The sequence below is a fragment of the Pieris rapae genome, chromosome 12 (genome assembly GCF_905147795.1).
Source record: "Pieris rapae chromosome 12, ilPieRapa1.1, whole genome shotgun sequence".
Lineage (NCBI taxonomy): Eukaryota > Metazoa > Arthropoda > Insecta > Lepidoptera > Pieridae > Pieris > Pieris rapae.
Genome location: NC_059520.1, coordinates 5,734,972 through 5,756,607, shown reverse-complemented (window position 1 = coordinate 5,756,607; position 21,636 = coordinate 5,734,972). Strand labels below are relative to the sequence as shown.

Genomic DNA, 21,636 nt, shown 5'->3' with positions numbered 1-21,636 from the left:
CTTTTTTAATATAATGATACCACATATAAAAGTGTAGTGATGTACACAGAGTCTTTTAATAAGTACGCTGTAGACGAAATGGCAGCACAACATCGGATCACGGTTTTAAGACTGCCCCCTTACCATTGCGCGCTGAACCCTATCGAATTGATATGGGCGCAGGTAAAGGGACATGTAGCTTAATGAAACCTTCAAATTGACAGAAGTGCGAATTTATTTGAGGAAGGCATTCAAAAAATTACGGCTACCGAATGGTCTAAATGCGTATCCCATGTTGTCAAAGAAGAGGAAAAAATGAGTAGGCTAGATATGTTAATTAACAATATCACAATTCACAGACACATTAATAATAAATGTTACAGAAAGTGACAGTAATAGCGTAGCGATGACGGCGACGATTGATAAAATTATCTATTTGTTTTATTTCTTACGTTTCATGTCACATTCTTCATGATTACTAATAATACACAATTATTTTAGAAAACTCTCAAATCCTTAATAAAATTAATCGTCATAACTAAATTATCCGTTCAGAAATATTTAGTTTCCTGATATACTTAGTTTCTATTAAAGTAGTTGTTGTTTAGATAAACTACTATAAACCAGAGGAATCGATCCGGAAATATTTAGTTCCCGTCAATAATTTCGCAACGTCACTATTTCTTACTCGTCATAACATTGCAACGTTGAAATTGTCAAATCAGGAATCGAATAAAAACTTCTAGTATACATCGAATCATATTTTCCAAAATCTTACAAAGAATTATGTGATTAAGACAGCGATAAATTTACCAATATGCCCATCAGGCATAAAATATGTAAGGCACCAAAATTATAGTTTATTTATTGCAATAATTTCAAACAATGACACAATTTATTTATGTATAGTTGTATGGATTCTTAATTTTATGAAATTTAAAATCATAGTCCACGATCTCTAGTGACCGCTTAAATTTTCCTCGTTTAATATGTATTCTGTGATTGAAGATTAAGCTAGTCTGTGGATTTTACAATTCACATATTTTGTGTAATTTTGTGATTTCATGTACATTATACATAATTTTAGGAGAATCTAACTCTTGAGAGACAATATAATGCGATGGTTGACTGTGATAACTATTATATTGCACTAATAAGATCTGTATTTGTGTATAATAACATTATAAATTAATATTTCATTGAAGTGTTGCAAGTGACAAGTGATTGGTTTGGAACGCTTTCTCGACAGTATTTCGTTGCAAAGATATTTTGTTTACTTAAAATTCTCAAATATATATATATTTGATATGCCACGTTAAAAAAAGTGTCAAACATGGCTAGTCCTTCGCCTCAGAACAGCCCAATGCCTCCACCCCAGGCCCCTAGTCCTATGGGGCCGCCGACGCAAAGCCCGGCTCCGCCGCATTCACCTCATAGTCCATACAGTCAGCAACATGTGAATGGTCCACCTCCGTCTCATCCGTCTGGATCAAGCCAACCACCTATTTCAAATCACATGCCAGTATCTGGTCCGCCCCATAACATCGCGCCAAATGGGAATGGTCCGCCGGGGGTTCCACAACATCCGAATATACCTCCAAGCAGTCATCAAATGCCTTCTCACATGGTTGGCCCTCACATGTCAGGACCACCCGGTCACCCTATTAGTGCTACCGGGGCTGGCCCTAACGGACATCCAAATATGCCTGGCCAAGCTCCACCACATGGATATATGCAACATCAAATTGGTCATATGCCACCAAATCAGGTAATATGTTTTTTTGTGTTACACAAAAACTTAAAGAGCATTAATAAGACTAGATAATTGTCTAATCTTTTCTAGATTTACCTAAAAAAATTATCTTAGGATCCAAGTTGGTAATCAACTTTGTGTTGCTTTTAGCTATAAACAATTGTTGGTTTTTAAGATATCATCATCATATCTTTGGTATTGATTGGTGTCCTTTGTAAATATAAAAATAACTAATATCAAGACAAATATTATACAGACAGTGCATTTGTTGTATTTTTTGTCTTTATTTGTATAGATAAACCCAAAATAAATTTATATTATCACTATCAGTAATCAACATAGTCCAAATTATTAAGATCATAAGAATCACAAGACAACTACACTTTCCAACATTTCCAGTTCCCAAAGCCTATTCATAGAAGCGTATGTTCCTATCCACAAAACCTCTACATTACATCTCATAATGGATGTTTTAGAACAATCCATTTGAATTTTTATCTTTTTTTAACAATTCATTTAGTAATTATTAAATGTATGTAGAAAGCAAAATCCATAATCTATCACTCTTGTGTTGTTTTTATAATAAATAAATGTGAAAATACATTCTTTGACTTTTCAAGCTAAAGCAGAGCAATACATATAAAATCCAATAAAATCCAATTTAACAGCAAATAATAATAAAGTAAAAAACAGTAAGAATTAGGAATATAGTAATTTTAGTATTTGTATAAACAGATATTGTACACTGTTTGTTAAACAGTGGTCCATAAATGTCTTTTGCTATTATCAGAGTTTCATTCAAAGTTGTATAGAAATGCTGTGTGAGTTGTAAAATATGGTTAGGTTTAGGAAGAACATAGTTTTCATATTTCAGGTATTGTGTAAACACTATAGGAATATTTAGCTTTTTCTTTACCCAATCTGCCATGTTACCAGTGAAATTATCTGTAATATTAAATATATTAAAATGTCTCATAGCAATCAATAATGTGATTTAAATATTGACAGTTTTTCTTACAAATTAACCGATTACTTGTGTCAACATAATATGTTACATTGTAGATTTTGTTAACTGTTGTTGATGCTGATGTTAGTATATCCAGCTAAAAAAGAAAATCAGCATTTAAAAATGGTGCCATTGACACTGTTGCGTCTGTCATCTTTCATCTTAACAATTGTTTCTACTTACAACAATATCATGATTACTGGTTGGTTCCCTGTGTGCATAAGGAATTGTTATAAATTTACTGAAGCCTTTTAAATTAATAAAAGCAATCATTTTTATAGCCAGTCTATTTAAAACATAAGATAGGGAATGTGTCTCCTCTTCAGACAATGGTTCATACCCTATGTAAATATTTTTACATTCTTCTTCCATCACTGCAATAAATAATAAAGATTACGGTTCTAGGAACCTCACTTACAAGACAATCAACTTATGTAGGCATAAATGTCATAAAAATAATATTTATTGAATAATATTCACTAATAAGTAAGTTACATAGTTACATCTTGAAACTTTTTGATTAAACCAATTCCTGTCAATATTTACTCCAACAGAAAGTGAACCGTTTAAACAAGAAATTGGAGGAAAGAATTCTCGTCTGTTTTTTGACCAAAATCTATCCTGGAACACATATTTTTAAGTGTGATTGTTTTTTGAAGCTTTAGTTAGTATATTATATAGCTCCATCATAGTATGCAAAGACCATAATTTTGTTTTCATTGACAATTATGCTTTATATATATAAGGAAGTCTAAGTACATACATATATTTTGCTATACACAAAGCCATCTGGATTAAGAATTGGGGCTAAATAGAAATCAAAGTATTTCAATAAGCTGCTATCCATATCATTATCTTCAAGTAATTTTATGAGAAAGTTTAGAATCACTGATGATGATACCCAGTCTTTCCCATCCTCACTGCCTACAATAAACACAATTGGCTTTTTATTACCATTTGATATTTTAAGAAAAAATATATCTCTCCGTTCATATGTCTTTGAAACCACAATTTTCTGTAAATTTTTATTTCTCTTTACTTGATCATCAACCCATTGTGTAATGCTATCCCACTCAAGGAATGAGTTAGAGATATCAATCTCTTGAGTGAAATTTAAGCTTTTTGTATCATCCCTGAAAAGATAAGGTTTTTTTACATTTAAATATCTGTCACACAATATTTATGTAACTATTAATCTTCCTTCGGAAGAAGTCTGTATTAAGGTAGTAGAAATTGTATATATATTTCACTCATATTTTTATAGCATTAAAGGGGTTCAGCATTTTATTTGTTAATGATTTAGGGTATATAAGAAGTATAATAAACATACATAAGATTTCCTGTAAAATAAACATATTGAATGTTATAAGTATGAAGTTTTGTTTCAAATGTATGAGTATATTGCTCTTGCACTGCCACATCAATTGGTATTGCTGCTTCATTTGATATCCCATTCAAAAAGTTTATTGTCTTTTCTTTGGTGTAAATAGCATACAATGCCCTTCTTTCTCGTTGGTTAAAAGCTGTAATCTTATAGAATCTATATTTCGAACAATTAACTGTTAGAAATGTATGTAGTACAAAAAAGACCCAAATAAAATTTATTTGTATCATAATGTATAATTGTTATACACAAGATGGTCATGATATTCTTGGGTTGTCAAGTATATCTTGATCATAAGTAAATAATTTTTTTTTTATTAACAAGGGCAAATCAGGGGAATCTCGCTTCATGTTAAGAGATACCGCCGACCATAGACATTCACATTGACATAGACATCACTAGAGGGTGTTGCCGGATTTTTAAGAAATGGTACACTCCTTTCTTGAAGGACCAAATTTAGTTGTAATACTTCAGTGAGCAGCTCGTTCCATATAGTTACAGAGTGCACAAAAACGCTCATTTATGGAACGGCAGACGTCAAGGTGTCACCGAATTTCGTATTTTGCTTCGAAGTATGGTGTTGAAACTCAGCTGGCAGATGCGGTAGAAAATCTAAAGAGATCCACATCCATACGCAATGCCAAGGCATCAAGCCGCTCGGAAACTGAACGGTCGTCGGCGATTCTCTTTACTCTACGTTGAATACGGTCAAATAGAAGGGGTTGGTCCTGGGGAGCTCCTACCCAGATCTGAGAATTACTCCATGTGGTACTGAATTTGTAGTTGATTAAGTTGCAACGGTGGCCCGGAGTTAAAAATCGTCTCGCCTAGCTTAGATCATCAAGCTTCATAGACGCTAATTTAGGTTTCCCTTCCTAATGAACGCGAACATCATTCGATATGACAACGCCCAGCATGCCAATGCTAGCTGAGGCTTAAAGGGAAGTGTCTTCGACAAAAGGGAGAGGGGCAAAGGGTGGTAAACACGCAAGCTAGTGTCTTCTTGGGGTTAAATTGGACGGGATTGGACTAGATTTAGTCTTTTAGACTAGACCCCAGTAGGTTCAGACACAATGTGTTCCAGTACTCGGGATAAATATCTGCCCGGCCAGTTTTAATATTATCTCCACTTGTGTCGTCTGCATAGCAATTAATGTTGTTTAGTTGAAACATATCATTGATATGCAGAAGAAAAAGGATCAAAGATAGGAACCAGCCATGTGGGAGCCCATCGAGCACGAGTTTAAAGTTGAAACATGATTCGTCAATTACGACCTTTATGTTCCGATCACGGAGAGATCTGGAAACCCAATTGCAGAAGGCTTTATCTATGTCCAATCTTACTGCCAGCGCCTCCCCCGTGGACTCAATTGCCTCTGCCCATCTAGATGTGTAAGGTAAACGAGAAGGTCACCAGTTGGGCAACCACGTCGAAAGGCACTAGTCAGGAGCAAGCCATTAATAATGGATTTCTTTATTTTGGAGAATAAGGCTATTGGGTGAGAGTTGGACGGAGCGATCGCATTTTTTAAGGGTCGGATGAACAGGAAAAGACGCGTTATGACCGAAGCCAACATATTCTTAATTTTGGTGAAGGAATCTACTTTATTTAAACTGACCTCTTACAACTATATGTATGAATTATATGTTCATATAACACGTTCGTAATGCAAGCACAGAAAATTAGAATATCCATGTTGTTATATGTTTCAGGCTGCATTGGGTATGCCCGGAGGTCCGCCTCCGCCAGGTCAACCACAGGGACCCCCGCCGCCAGGCATGTCTATGCCTCGAGGAGGCCCACCACCACACAATCATCCTCAAGGCATGCCACCAATGCCTCCACATCATAACATGATGGGAGGATATCATCCAGCATCATCTCCAGGAGCTTCAACACCACCCGCATCTGCTGCCGCAGCGCCTCCGGGCCAACAGCAGCCACCTCCATCTCAAACTCCTCCACATGGTTCAATTCCGCCGACCTCAGCAGCAAACGGTGCACCTTCTTCATCGCCAATGCAAGGATCTCTAGCATCTGGGCCAGATAATTTGAACGCGCTTCAGCGGACAATTGATTCCATGGAAGAGAAAGGCATGCAGGATGATCCCAGATATTCGCAGTTGTTAGCGATTCGAGCAAGAAACAGTCCACACTTTTCAAATGCTCAATTGAATCAGTTGAAGTGAGTACTCATTTGAAATACTTTATCTTTTTTATGGCGATAAAGTTTTGTCTATACCTTACAATATTTACAGAGCCCAGATTGCAGCCTACCGTAATCTAGCCCGCAATCAGCCAATAACACAACAGATAGCGTTAATGGCCACTGGGAAGCGTAGTGGAGATTCGCCCCCGGAATGTCCTACTCCTCCCGCCCAGCCACCGTCACCTTACGGTGGGAACTCGGGCTCTGGTCCAGCGGGGACTGCAGGCGCTGGGTATGCGGGAACTGCGGATCCAGCACGCGGTGGCGGTGGTGCTCCGCCAACGCCTCTTCCAATGACAGGTCAAATGGCCCCGCCCACGCAACCGACGCCGCCACTTGTTAATCCCGTAAGTATATTTACACCCTATATTAACAGTATTCAGGTTTTTGTGCCAAACCATAATAATCATTGTTCCTAGATTGAAGGTTTTACTTTTTGCTGTGTTTTTGACGTGACAACGTCTTATAATTCGATGGAGCCGAACGCACGCACGCACGAAAAAACATGTCGCATGCGGCGTTACCTCGCTTATGACGCATGCGGCGTTACCTTTGTTAAATTTAAGGCTTGAAGTGCAAGTGAGAGCGCGGAACGAACGACAATCGGCTGCGTTCGGGAGCGTTCGTTCGTTAAAAAATTGACATAATTGTATTTATGAATGTAACTTGATCAATTCAATTGTGATATATATGTCCATACAAAATATCTATCAAACAAATAAAATTAAAAGTTTCATTTGAAAAATTCAACCATTCCATCAGTATTTTCTTATGACGTTGTCACGTTCAACTATCGTCAGTAAACCGACTTTACAGACAACCGCTTTTTTTCTAATCAGCATAATATGAGAACTTTTTGAAGTCTTAAATTTTACGTTTCAGCCTGTCGGTGGTGCCCCACCAGTGAGGGGTACAGCCCCCGTTCGTCCGAATGCCCCCGGAGCTCCAGGTTCTCAGCCAGCGCAAGCGGGGGCACCCACCCCTGGGGCGAAACAAAACCGGATTACAAGCATTCCTAAACCGGCGGGTATAGACCCACTCATGGTCCTGAATGAGAGAGAGAATAGGTATGCACAGTTTTCCTAAGCCTGTTACTTTTTTCCAATGTTTAACTCAATACTTGCTAAGGCTATCAGTCATATATCGTTTCCCTTGGAAACCTAATTTCTATGTAGGATTTTTATTATATTGCTTGTCACAAACTTATGACTGTACTATTTTAATTGTTAAAGTTATGGATGAAGCCTGTTGTACCCTTATCATACTTAAATCAATTAATATTGCAGAATTAAAGTATTTTCCGAAGTCACAACCCTTTAATAAACACATTAACATCGGTTTTTTTAAATAAGGGGTTCAGTCAACTGGGATAGGTAAACTATTCTTCCAGGTTCTCAGGGCTTTATTTATGAAATTTTAGAATAATCTTTGAGTTAACTCATTAGTATCCTTATAATTATGTACACGCGAAAACGAACAGTTTTATTGTTTTAAATTTAATTAGTCGTAATATTTTAACAAATATGCATGTCTTCTTGGTAATACGATTTAGTAAATTTTACATTATTTTTTTACTTAGAATCGCATCGCGTATATCTCACCGTATGGAAATGTTATCAAACCTGCCGGCAAACATTCCTGATGACTTGAGACTGCAAGCGCAGATTGAACTCAGAGCACTACGACTTCTTAATTTCCAAAAACAATTACGATCTGAGGTGAGGATTATTTATAAAATTCTTTCGTACTCGTTCACACTTCTAGATACTTCAAGAAACAAATAAAAAAACATGTTTTCCAATAGGGGAATAATTAACCTTTTCTGATTTGTAGGACATCATATCTTATAAGTGAAACATTCAATACATTATATTTTATAGATATTAGGCCAAGTTCGTCGCGATACTACTCTAGAGACTGCAGTTAATATAAAAGCGTACAAACGAACGAAACGCCAAGGTCTTCGCGAAGCTCGTGCTACGGAAAAATTGGAGAAACAGCAGAAACTCGAAGCGGAAAGGAAACGTCGGCAAAAGCATCAGGAGTTCTTGCAAACTGTGCTACAACATGGTAAATATAATATAGAAGATTTTCTTTAATCTATTTAAATACCATTTTTTTTTGTAATTTTGAACTTGGGTATAATATGTTTAGCTAATTCTTAACTTGAAAAAATTGTCACTATGGTAACAATCACGGATTAATTCTACCTTTTTATATACCATATATAACATAGTAATGTTTTGGTTCTTTAAATATATTATAAAGTATATAAATTTGAAGAAAAACACTTTTTTAACGGATTAAAGTTATGTAAAGCTGTAAAGCACGCGAAACGTCGGTTAAATTTAAATTATGTATGTTTAAATAATTATAAGTTTACAATACATAACTTTAATCCGTTAAAAAAGTGTTTTCTTTAAATGTGTAAAGGTTATGTTAATAAAAGACAATACTATATATAAATCTGTAAAATAATTCACACAGCAAAGGACTTCAAGGAGTATCACAGAAACAACGTCGCGAAACTATCGCGTATCAACAAGGGTATAATGAACTATCACGCGAACGCTGAGCGAGAACAAAAGAAGGAGCAAGAACGGATTGAGAAAGAACGTATGCGACGGTAAGTTTTAAGTAAATGTACATTTGTATGTAAATGAAATTTAAAAGCATTAAATTGATTTTTATATTTTTTACTCAATTGCTACAGGCTTTTATATTTGCAATCCTTATCCGAAACGGACAAGATATTTCAATAATGTGTACTGATGCTGGATAAACATTTGATTCTCAAACCTAAATGTAATACTAGATTTTTCTTAAGAGTTGCACCATTAGGTTTGCTGATATAAAATAAAATATGACTTAACAGTTGCTCTAGATTAATTAAATGCTTATTGCGAAAGTAAGTTCAACTAAATGTAGCTTGAATAAACTCAAAAATGTAGGTACACACAGATTACATTTTTTATATATTAAAGCGAAATTTCCCTGGATATTATATGATCCATTATCATAATATCATATCATAGTACTAATTGAAAACGATTATCGTTATAATATTAACAGAGTATTTGTAAGATAATACGACCTTAAAAACAAGCAATTATAGAAAATTACTTAAAACAAACTAACTGTGCGATGTTGCGACGCCGTGCAAACTTTTTTAAATTTTAATTGAATGTGAAAAAAAATTATATTAAAAAACCTTAAATTATTCAAAATATCTGATAGTCAGTCTACGACACATTGAATATATTTTGTTTTTTCTTCTCTTAGTCTTATGGCAGAAGATGAAGAAGGTTACAGAAAACTTATTGACCAGAAGAAAGATAAGAGATTGGCGTTCCTTCTATCTCAAACTGATGAGTATATTGCTAGCCTCACCGAGATGGTGAAACAGCATAAGCAAGAGCAAAGAAAGAAACAACAAGAAGAAGAACGAAGGAAACGGGTGAGTGTATGTATATCGTGGGGGGTATATGGTTTGTTGCGAATTATGTATTTTAAAAGTACTAATTATAGAATTATAAAAAACACAGCAATCATATATATAATATTGTAAAGATGGTTGTCTGGTGATTTACGTGTGAGATTTTAGTTTATAACGCCAAACTGTCTCTGAATGGCCTCTGAAAATGCTGTCTAAGGTGTAATTTACAATTGTGTGATACATTTTTCAGAAATCGCGAAAGAAGAAGGTTCTAGAGGGAGGTGAGATCGATGCGCTTGATGATAGTTCGCAGACATCTGATTCGCGGGTGGCCGTCATGGATCCCAAATCGGGAGAGGTATACCAAATACATAATATTAACTTAATGATGTAAAAATTGCCATTAATAAACACTATTGTTTTGAAATAAAGACCTCGTAAGAATATTTTCACCTATAAAATAAACGTTTTAAAATATAAATTCAATTCGTTTCAGACTTTGAGGGGCGAAGAAGCTCCATTACTATCGCAGCTGAAGGATTGGATGGAATCTCATCCAGGATGGGAAGTGATGTCTGATTCAGACGATTCTGGAGATGATAGTCAGGATGATGGTAAGACTATTTATTTATTTATTTTATTTCTATATATTTATTTATATATTATATTCTATTTATTTTATAACTAGGTTATTGACTAAATAATAAATAAAATACATATCTATTTAATTAGCCCTGAAAAAATAACAGAGAATCAAAAATTTTCTTTGTTGAGAATATTTTTGATGGAATTCATTAGGAATTAACATTAATAAAAAAATTGTGATTTCATTAATTTTTTCAGTCAAAAACACTGCTATGCATGCAAAATATAACAATTTTACCTTTTTTTATCAGAACATGGTAGGCGGAGAGGGCACAGGGACGAGAGGACTGACAAAGAGAAGAGTGATGAGGATAAAGCCCGAGAGATGATCAAGAAGGCCAAGGTGGAGGATGACGAATACAAGACAGAAGAACAGACATATTACAGGTATATACAGATATACCTTATGAGAAATTATTCTGACTCAGAATTATAAAATCATAGTACATATTTAATTTGAAATCTACTTGTACAGCTTGCCAGCCAGTGGACTGTGTATTTAAATGTATGTGTATAAATGTCAGGAGTATCTTTATAGTATATGTAGTGTATGTAAGCTGCCCTTTGTAACTTATATATTTATACTAGCGACCAGCCCCGGCTTCGCACGGGTGCAATGCTGATACTAAATACACTACAGAAAATCTGTGAATGTTGTATATAAAAATGTGGGTTATACATAAGAGATAGACATATACCATCACGGACTTTTCTGTAGACCTTTTCAATGTGTACAATACTTAGTACATTATTTTAATAAAACTCGTAGGGTTCAGCCTGCGTTTGCAATGTAAGCGGAAAAAATGTAATTATTTACGACATCACATTAGAAACCTCAAAAATAACAGTACTTCTCCACTATGGATGTTATTATACATATAAACCTTCCTCTTGAATCACTCTATCTATTAAAAACACCGCATCAAAATCCGTAGCGAAGTTTCAAAGATTTAAGCATACAAAGGGACATAGGGACAGAGAAAGCGACTTTGTTTTATAATATGTAGTGATATGGGAGGGTGAAGCTTAAGGTTCTAAAAACCGTATAGATGCCGAAGCCCTACAGGTGTAAATAGTGATTCTATAAATAAGTACGGGATGTCTTCACCAAGAGGCCGGGTAGAGGATATAGAGCAATATTCAAATTTATTATATACACATTACATTACATAATATATAAAATATTCTTGCGAGCGTACACCTTCAGAGAATAGATCACTAACAGTTTTAAAAAATTAAATAAACAAAACAAAAATTGCTGGCAAGGACATGGCATTTTCAATTGACTTTTATATTTTTATTGCTCTTGACACAAACTGCGTGAAGTACTAAAGCTATATTTCTTTATAGCATCGCCCACACTGTGCACGAGTCTGTAACGGAGCAAGCCAGCATATTGGTGAATGGAAATCTTAAGGAGTATCAAATTAAGGTTAGTTTCATATTTATGTGGTATTTTTGTTGAATTATATATTTAATTTTTCTTTAATTATATATTTAAAATGTTGATTGATAATAGTAAAACTAACAATATAAAAAAAAATAACTTTATGCATTAAGTGTTGTTTATTATGTATTAAGTGTCAATAACAGTTATATGTATTATGTCTATTTATCTATTCGAGTAATTAACTGTTTACACTTAAATTTCTTTCAATATGTTTGATTTATAAATGAGATTAATTACCAGGGTCTCGAATGGTTGGTGTCACTATTTAATAACAACTTGAATGGTATTTTGGCTGATGAGATGGGTCTTGGGAAAACCATTCAAACTATAGCATTGGTCACATACCTTATGGAGAAGAAGAAAGTCAACGGGCCATTCCTTATTATTGTGCCCCTCAGGTAAGGAAATTACTTCATTATATCAAACATACTTATCACTTATTTATAAAAAACAAACAAATCAGTGACGCACAACATGTTGTAAGTCGGGGCTTCAGATTTCCGTATCTGTTTCATGATCATTTGTCAATCTAATATGCAAGAAGTCTGTACATGACTTACGTCATAGACTTTTTTGGTCTATTGTAAGCCAGTTTTCTCAAGTTTTCCTTCACCGTTCGAGCGAATGTTAAGTGCAAGCTCATAGACGCACCAATAGGTAGGTTCACAGCAAGGATGTTAGTTGCCCGTTGATGACTATTATTATTTACGATTCTAGGCATTTTATGAAGAAAAACAAAAAAATGTGATAAAATACAAAAATTATTAGAAACTTTCAGTACCATTTTACTAATGTACTTACATCACATTTGTTTGACAGAATTATTGAAATAAAACTTTTAATCAGTTTAATTCATTTCTTTGAATAACGTTATGTTGCAGCCAACACATTAAAGGCTATTTTTCTAATTTTTAGTACACTATCCAACTGGGTGCTAGAATTTGAAAAATGGGCGCCGACTGTACTAGTTGTGTCATACAAGGGTTCGCCGCAATCCCGTCGTCTCGTACAGACACAGATGCGTTCGACCAAGTTCAACGTACTGCTCACTACGTACGAATACGTTATTAAGGACAAGGGTGTACTCGCTAAGGTATGTATTTTTGAAAAGTGTTTTAAGTTTGTTTTGTATATGTGTTTAGTGTATTGAAATATTTCTTATTTATTACATTTGAAATGTAATTCCCAAGTTGGACTTCTATTATTTATACTAAAGTTATCGACCGCGTAACAATTATATCATCAATAAAAGCTATAAATATATCAAACAAATAACAATTATAAACAATTAAACATAACTCGTCCTAGCTCCAGCATTTAAAAGCATCAAGCAAAGATTGTTTCTTTTTACTTTTATTGACTTCTTAAACTTACACACACTCTAACGCCCGAACCCAATAATTAACCCACAATCTTAGATCAGACCATGATATCCTATCTAACATCAATATAATCAATCCGGTTATTGGCACACTTTTATCAATATTTGGATTAAGACCTCTATCTCAGCTGGCGAAAAATGGATTGAGATAGGTTATTAGGTTTGGGCGTTAGATGCCGGGACTCTTCTGGTGTGTTCTTGGCCAATTTTCGGGCCGTTATACGGTTTATTATAAATTCTACTTGAATACCCTCAGGTACAATGGAAGTACATGATCATTGACGAAGGTCATCGTATGAAGAACCACCACTGCAAATTGACCCAAGTGCTTAACACACACTACGTGGCACCTCATCGGTTGTTGCTAACAGGAACGCCATTGCAAAATAAGTTGCCGGAACTATGGGCGCTCTTGAACTTCCTTTTGCCCTCGATCTTTAAGAGTTGCTCGACTTTTGAGCAATGGTTCAACGCCCCGTTCGCTACTACTGGGGAAAAGGTACCATTCTTATATTTATGAACAAGCTCATTTACAATAGTATTTTCACTCATTTTGATAATATTCATGTGAGAAAAAAAATTTCTTTCATTATTGTTATTTTGTGTGTTTCTGTGTTTGGGTTTTGTTGGTTATACATGTTTTGTCTAGATACATTGCATTGCAAGAAATCGTACAATTCCATGCTATTTCCGTTAAATTCGAATACAGCGTATGGAAATGATGCCGTATGAATGTGGTTATTTTAAAATCCCTTTTAAATGCATATTTTTGTTTCTTTCGCCTTACGAACAAGTGTCCTGAGTACAATCGATATCTATAAAATTTAGTGATATGTAATTATTTTTCGGATTTTAAAATAATTTAAATTATACTAAACTTAATATTTGCCAATTCAAATTTCAGGTTGAACTGAACGAAGAAGAAACCATTCTTATTATCCGTCGTTTGCATAAAGTATTACGTCCGTTCTTATTACGGCGTCTCAAGAAGGAAGTGGAGAGCCAATTGCCTGATAAGGTGGAATATATCGTTAAATGTGATATGAGTGGTCTGCAACGTGTATTGTATAAGTAAGTCGAATTTATTATGTAGATTATAATTTATATGCTCCATTCGCCACGGTTTGTACCATACAGTAGTAAATTTAAAAAAAATCGCCTACTTTTTGATTTTTCTATATACCTGCGTTTTGTTTTATATTATAGTATCAAATATTCTGCTGGATTCAAATATGACACAATACTTATTTGCTTAGCTTAATAACAATTTCGATAATATGAAAAATTAATTTCATTTTTTGTAAATTGCTAATGGAATCTTTGAAATTTTTCGTTTCGTGTCTCCGAAAACATACTCTTTGGTGTAATCAATTCAAATGCGTGATTCGAGTATGGGATGGGAACTAGCTTTTACCCTACCTACCCTTTATTATATTTATTATGTCTACCTTCATTTTTGTTGCTGTTTTGTTTTGTAATTTTATATATGTACCTATATACGTATAATAAATATATCTAATAATTATTAATCTTATTTGTTTTGTTTCTCAGTAAGCCAATTTTTGTATACAATTCTTATGAGAAATAAAGTTATTCTTAAGTGAATTATATTTTAAGGCACATGCAGTCGAAGGGTGTTCTTTTAACCGACGGCTCTGAAAAGGGTAACAAGGGCAAAGGTGGGGCTAAGGCACTAATGAACACAATCGTACAATTGCGTAAATTGTGTAACCATCCCTTCATGTTCCCGCATATCGAGGAAAAGTTTTGTGACCACGTAGGAGGCGGTGGTGGGATTGTTTCTGGGTAAGTTATTTGTCGTAGGTAATACAGAGGTGGTATGTTTTAGCTTCGGCTATGCAGCTTTAAAATGTTGTTTGTCCGCTATTAATATTTGCTCATCGCGAGACTGAAAACATCTACTTGTCTATAAGGACTAAGATTTTTTGCGCCACTTATTTACCCTTTAGCAACCTGATAGCGTTAAACTTATTTAACTTCTTAGGAGTCACAAATATCTGGTAGAAATCAATTTAAGTGATCAAACCGAGATTATATCATCGATTGATGACCTAAATTCAGTGTTTAGGCAAAAAGGAAAGGGATATTGAAATGTATTGCAATTTTAAATCCTCTTCAAGTACAAGAAAAGTATACAATTTTTCAAATCATTATTAAAAACTGTTGGTTCTAAAAAAAATTAATTTTAGCATTTTTTTAAATAATAAAACAATAGCAGCATTTTTTCTTTCTATTGTATTTAATTAACTTGAGTATATAAACTTAAAATTCAATTTGCCAAATTAAAACGCGTTTGCTTATGACCTTTTTAAAATATTTGAAAAATGTGGCCGTTAAACTGAATTTAACTTCAGTATAACATGTCACTTTACTTCACTTCTCTTTAATTTTGTCCACGTATGATATGATTTTATGTCATTTTTTTAGACCGGATCTATACCGTGTCTCTGGTAAGTTTGAGCTGTTAGACCGTATCTTGCCGAAGTTGAAGGCGTCGGGACACAGAGTTCTAGTCTTTTGTCAGATGACACAATGTATGACCATTATTGAGGACTACTTATCATGGAGAGGATTTCTTTATTTAAGGTAAGTTATAATTCGACATAGGTTTACGAATGTTTTAGTACATTTACTTAGTTTGTACTTTTTTTATTATGTTTTTGAAAAAAAATGGCTTTTTTTTGTTTTTAATTATAATTTACTGCACGTGAAAGGTTTTTTCAATATATCTTATATCTTTAAACGAGCTATTCTTGTATATATATATATATATATAATTGGAATCTCGGAATCGGCTCCAACGATTTTCATGAAATTAAGTATACGGAGGGTTTCGGGGGCGATAAATCGATTTAGGTTAAGCTTTTAGGTTTAGCTGAGGAATAATTTCTAGAAAATGTCATTTTATTTGTGTTTTATCAACTTAAACATAGAATTGCTCGTTTAAAGATGTCAGTCAAATAAAAACTTAAATATGAATATAATTATCTTTATTCGATAATCATATTCATATTTCATAATTTTATTAGTATGTAATTCGTACTTAAATAAAATTTCCAAAAAACATTTAAAAAACAATACCGAGCTTAGCTCGGTCATCCAGGTCCTGATTATTTAAATATAAACATTTATTGGATTTGTATGGTAATGGATGGTACGTTTTCTAGACTTGACGGTATGACAAAAGCCGAGGATCGAGGAGAATTATTGAAGAAGTTCAACGATGTGGATTCTGAATATTTTATGTTTTTACTTTCTACGCGTGCTGGTGGTTTGGGACTTAACTTGCAAAGTGCTGACACTGTCATTATATTCGATTCTGACTGGAATCCGCATCAGGTAAACTAAAAAACTTTAAGAAGAATTCATCATGTATTTACTGTTTTTGAATTTTAGGAAATAAACCGAAACATCTTATACAATTAGTCACCAGTGTTTGATGAAAAATGTCGTCATATGAAACCAAAAAAATATTAGTTTGCTTGTTTGTTGTTTCTTACTTTTAAACAATATTGAAAATACATAATCACAAACTAATTTATATATCAATAAGAACATTATCTGTTGTAAAATTTATCATAAAAAATCGATCATAAACATGGTAATTCAGGATTTACAAGCTCAAGATCGTGCGCATCGTATCGGTCAACGTAACGAGGTGAGAGTGCTGCGACTGATGACTGTCAACTCTGTGGAGGAGAGAATCTTGGCAGCTGCTAGGTAAGATATAATATGTATGTATATTTAATACTCAGTTGGTCAACCTGTACAAGGCTTTCAAGCTATCATAATGTATCTTATACGCTAGAAGTACTAAATCAAATAAAAGAAGTATATAAATTTACTAGCTGACCCGGCAAACGTTGTTTTGCCATGTTTTTGTGCCAAAAAATTAAAGTTTATAATTAACAAAAAAAACATAAGAGATGATTGTACAGGGGTGAAAATTTTGGGTTGCATGTATTTTTGTATGGTGTATTGTAAAAACGAAAAATGTTGTCTAAAAAATAAATAAAAAAATTTAGGGGTGGACCACCCTTAACATTTAGGGGGATGAAAAATAGATGTTGTTCGATTCTCAGACCTACCCAATACGCACACAAAATTTCATGAGAATCGGTCGAGCCGTTTCGGAGGAGTTCGGTTACTAACACCGTGACACAAAAAATTTATATATAAGATATTTAAAAAAAACAAACACTTAATATACTCAAATTAATAAATAAAAACATAGAAAGTGTGAATAGAAAAGTGTTTATGGTACAGGTAATGCAAGGTATAGGCGGTTATAATAAAGTAAACATTTACAGTGCCTCAGTTTTTTCCCGCCAAAAACACCTATATACTGATATAACCTTTTAAAAGTATAAGCAGCCTTTCCCTAGGAGTCGCTTAAACATATATTTTTAATGAAACAGATACAAACTGAATATGGATGAGAAAGTAATTCAAGCCGGTATGTTCGACCAAAAGTCAACTGGTTCTGAGCGGCAGCAATTCTTGCAGAGTATTCTTCATCAGGATGGTGACGATGAGGAGGTTTGTTTAGTTTTAATGTATTCATAGATACCTTGTAATAGTATTATATATGTATCCTTTGTTACATGTATGTGGCCTAAGGCATTTACATGTAATAAAGTATATAAAATATGATTTAGAAATAAAGTAAAAAAACACCGTAAATAAAATACTTTTAGACTACATTGGCCAGAAATAATTAAAAATGTAATTTTGCAGTCGAATTTATATTATTATTTATATAACCATAATATATGTATTCCCATTACATATATTATGGTTGTAGTTTATTAATGGCCGAATTCAAACTTATCAGTTGTTATTAAAGCGAAAATACAAATCCAAAATAAATGAAGAAATATGAAGTAAACCATTTGTATATATTACCTTCTTCATAAGTTTACTTGAAACGGAGTAAAAGCTTCATTTTTAAACTACTAAATGCTAGAAAGTAGTGGTTTAATAGAAATACTATTCTAACCTTAGGAAGAGAATGAACTACCAGACGATGACTTGATAAACGAAATGATTGCTCGCTCTGAAGACGAGTTGGAGATGTTTAGACAAATTGACATAGAACGGAAGAAAGTCGAAACTCAGTCGCGGCTCATAGAAGAGTCCGAACTACCGGACTGGCTGGTCAAGAATGATGATGAAGTCGTTTGTAATAAGGTATTTCAACATTTTTTAATTTTATTTATTATTACTTTGTATATATAGCTATACAGTAATCCATTGTTATTATTCAATTTCGGTTATGATAGTTTACTTTTTGCTACGTCACATATAACTCGGAGGTGATAGCCTTTCTGGCAAGTTTGCGTTTAAAATGCTTTGAGAAGTACGCTATTATTGTACTATACAATGATTTACTTTGGTACTTAACTGATATAATATATTTCATCATATTGAAAGGGTTTTAATCAAAATACTCGAATAAAAGAGAAGATTCTCATTGTAATAAACCAAATATTTAGGGTCAGGGTTGGAATTATTTGGATGAAGACGAAACTCTTGGTCGAGGCTCCCGTCAACGCAAAGAAGTGGATTATTCAGACTCTCTTACTGAAAAGGAGTGGCTGAAAGCAATTGATGAAGAATTCGAAGAGGACGAAGAAGAAGATGATGACGATGAAGTTCTTGATAAGAAGAAAAGGAAGGGACGAAAAAGGCGGTATGGTTATTTATTTATACAACTGAATACTATAATTGTAGATGCAGGTAAAATTTGCATTAAATACGAACAAAAATTGTTAAATCTTCTTTATATATGCATTTGTATTATCAACATATAACTCAAAAATTCCAAAAGTTTTAAGATTAGGTTAGCCAATTTATCCAATCGATAGTTGAAAATAAAATATTAAAATGTAATTTTAGTCGCAACCAAGAAGAATCTGACGAAGAAGAGGCTCCCAGTTCAACAAAGAAAAAGAGTAAAACTGAAATTAATCAACTCAAAAAAAGATTGAAGAATATTATGAAGAAAGTCATTGATCACACAGACGAGTAAGTTTTATTTTATTTACTATAGTTATTAATTTAGTATTTATGACAGAAATTATGTAAAGCTATTGCTAAATAAGTAAGGAAAAATGTATATAGTCTGTGCGGAATTAGGTTTTGCGATCACAGCAGTGCTAAATAAATTACCTTTTTTGTTATGTAACGTCGTTATAAGAAATAAAGTATATAATTACCCAGCCAAGTAGCTTAAATAGCCGTTCAAATAACAGCTTTTAAGTAAAGGACGCCGTTTATCGCACAGATTACAATTTAATATTGTCAGAGGTTTCTTTAAATTAATGTTTATTATAGAGCCGGGCGGGTTTTATCAGAGCCGTTCATGAAACTACCCTCGCGTAGAGAGCTGCCGCACTACTATGAAGTTATTAAGAAACCGCTTGATATAAGAAAAATCAACAATAGGATAGAGGATGGAAAGGTAAATAATGCGTTATTTATTTTGTATCATTTTAATCAGCCGTTAAACGCCTCTTAAATTTTTATTTAGATTATTTTGAAAACAAAATTTTAAAAAGCAAATTTATTATAACAAAATACTTTGATTTTGATTAATGCTATAAAAATATATTGGAGCTTGCAATGACTGTGTTTGTAATTAATGGACACCGAAAAAAACATTGTTGCAACATGCAACTTTATTATGCTTAATTACTTTAACTTGTTTCTTCTGTTATATGTTGCAGAAATATTATGTGTCAACCAAATAAATAATTATTATTTGTTTTTTCTTTCGGGCTTCTATTGAACTTGGAAGAAAATGTATATCTTATTTGATGTGACAACTGTACTAGCTGTTGTCTCAAGATTAAATAGATACAATTATGTAAAATAGATTAACTGTGTTTTAATAGAAGCAGAGACATATTTCTATAACATTTTAACGTTGTTATTGAATACAAAGTAGAGATGTTACGATATATAAAGAATACAATTTTATTTCAGTACAATGACATATCGGATCTAGAACGAGATTTCTTCACTCTGTGCGCAAACGCACAAACATACAACGAAGAAGTATCTCTCATTTACGCGGATTCTGTTCGCCTGCGTAACGTCTTTATAGAAATACGAAGGAGATATGAAAATGCTCAGAATTCGGATGATTCAGATGATAATGAAAAAGGTACATTTTCTCGTAATTCATAGTAATCGCAACAGAACAGATTTTATATATAAAGATATAAAATATTTCTTTATTTTATTAGTAGGATTTTAGTATATTCGGCGAAGTACAATCATATCATACCACAAGCCCAATTAGTACCCAATCGATACTATTTTAATAATACCTCCTCTTTGCGTTTTAGACCAATTATCATAATTCTTAATGAAGGATGCATAAATTTATTTTATATAAATTTTTGCAAAAATCTTGGAAATTAGAAATTCTTAGAACGAAAAAATTGAGAAAAAGTTATATAGTAAATAAGTATTTCCAAGATTTTTTTGCTTAATTTGGTCGTATGTAGTGTTACGCATTATGTTTCTTAATAATTAAACTTTACAGATGAAGAAGACTCTGATGGGGACTCAAACCGTTCGGTGAAGATGAAGATTAAAATCGGTAGAGGAAAAGGCAAGAACACTCCGCGAAAACGCAAACAACGTAAATATATATCTGACGATGACGATTATGAGATGGATTAATTGTAAGAATACATTTTACTAATGACCCTATTTTTAATAGCAGGACTATGAATTGTTAGTGTAAGACCTATGTAGTAATTTAGAATAATTATTAACCTATTTAGTACTAATTTGTGTTTTCAACATAGACTGGGATTTTACTTATATTGTCTCTTAGTTCCATTTATTATCTGTGGGCTATTTGCTTAGTCTATGTATAGTCGCAAAGTTTTTATAATTCCAATAAGTAGATGCCAGCAGTTAATTTGTTATTGGTGGTAGGAAGTTGTCGTAAATATCGCACTATTCATAATTTGTGATTTTGTAAGTGTTTCACTATAGACATTATAATATTTAGTATAAAAGATAAATTGATATTGACGTACCGCTACTAAATAAATCCCTCAGTTTGTACACAAGATCTTTATATTTAATTCACTGCATATCTAGCTGTAAGAATACAACCTCTCATGAAAGTAACATTAACTTAATGTTTTATTTCCTCTGACATTTTTTCTATATATTAATTCAATGAAATTCAATATTTTACACATTGACAACTTTGGTGTAAGCGATTATATTTGTAATTGATTATTGACTGTATTTAGACATAATGAACCAATTTTGGAATCACATTCAAATAAAAAAAGTAACATACATATTGTTTTATTTGTTAATAGTAAATTTGTATTCATAACCT

General features: G+C 33.2%; 1 protein-coding gene across 1 annotated transcript; it reads left to right on the top strand.

Moving 5' to 3' along the window:
* The first annotated feature begins 994 nt into the window (after positions 1–994).
* On the top strand, positions 995–21,593 carry LOC111004194 (ATP-dependent helicase brm). Its single transcript, XM_022275087.2, has 27 exons — positions 995–1,747; positions 5,836–6,308; positions 6,382–6,679; positions 7,215–7,399; positions 7,912–8,050; positions 8,213–8,402; positions 8,820–8,958; positions 9,615–9,789; positions 10,019–10,126; positions 10,265–10,382; positions 10,665–10,800; positions 11,764–11,845; positions 12,104–12,261; positions 12,779–12,956; positions 13,501–13,743; positions 14,149–14,315; positions 14,862–15,050; positions 15,693–15,851; positions 16,433–16,604; positions 16,876–16,985; positions 17,684–17,804; positions 18,270–18,455; positions 18,761–18,957; positions 19,164–19,292; positions 19,602–19,728; positions 20,253–20,433; positions 20,818–21,593. Exons 1-27 carry the CDS (start codon positions 1,313–1,315, stop codon positions 20,955–20,957), a joined length of 4,935 nt encoding a protein of 1,644 aa, XP_022130779.2. The 5' UTR covers positions 995–1,312; the 3' UTR covers positions 20,958–21,593.
* Positions 21,594–21,636: the final 43 nt, after the last annotated feature.

What these genes read in the sequence shown, in the direction of transcription:
- LOC111004194 (XM_022275087.2), top strand. Translation starts at nt 1,313, where the DNA reads ATGGCTAGTCCTTCGCCTCAGAACAGCCCAATGCCTCCACCCCAGGCC. An exon ending in GAAGAACAGACATATTACAG is followed by an intron (nt 10,801 to 11,763) that starts GTATATACAGAT and finishes ATTTCTTTATAG; the next exon opens with CATCGCCCACACTGTGCACG. An exon ending in ATAGGATAGAGGATGGAAAG is followed by an intron (nt 19,729 to 20,252) that starts GTAAATAATGCG and finishes ATTTTATTTCAG; the next exon opens with TACAATGACATATCGGATCT.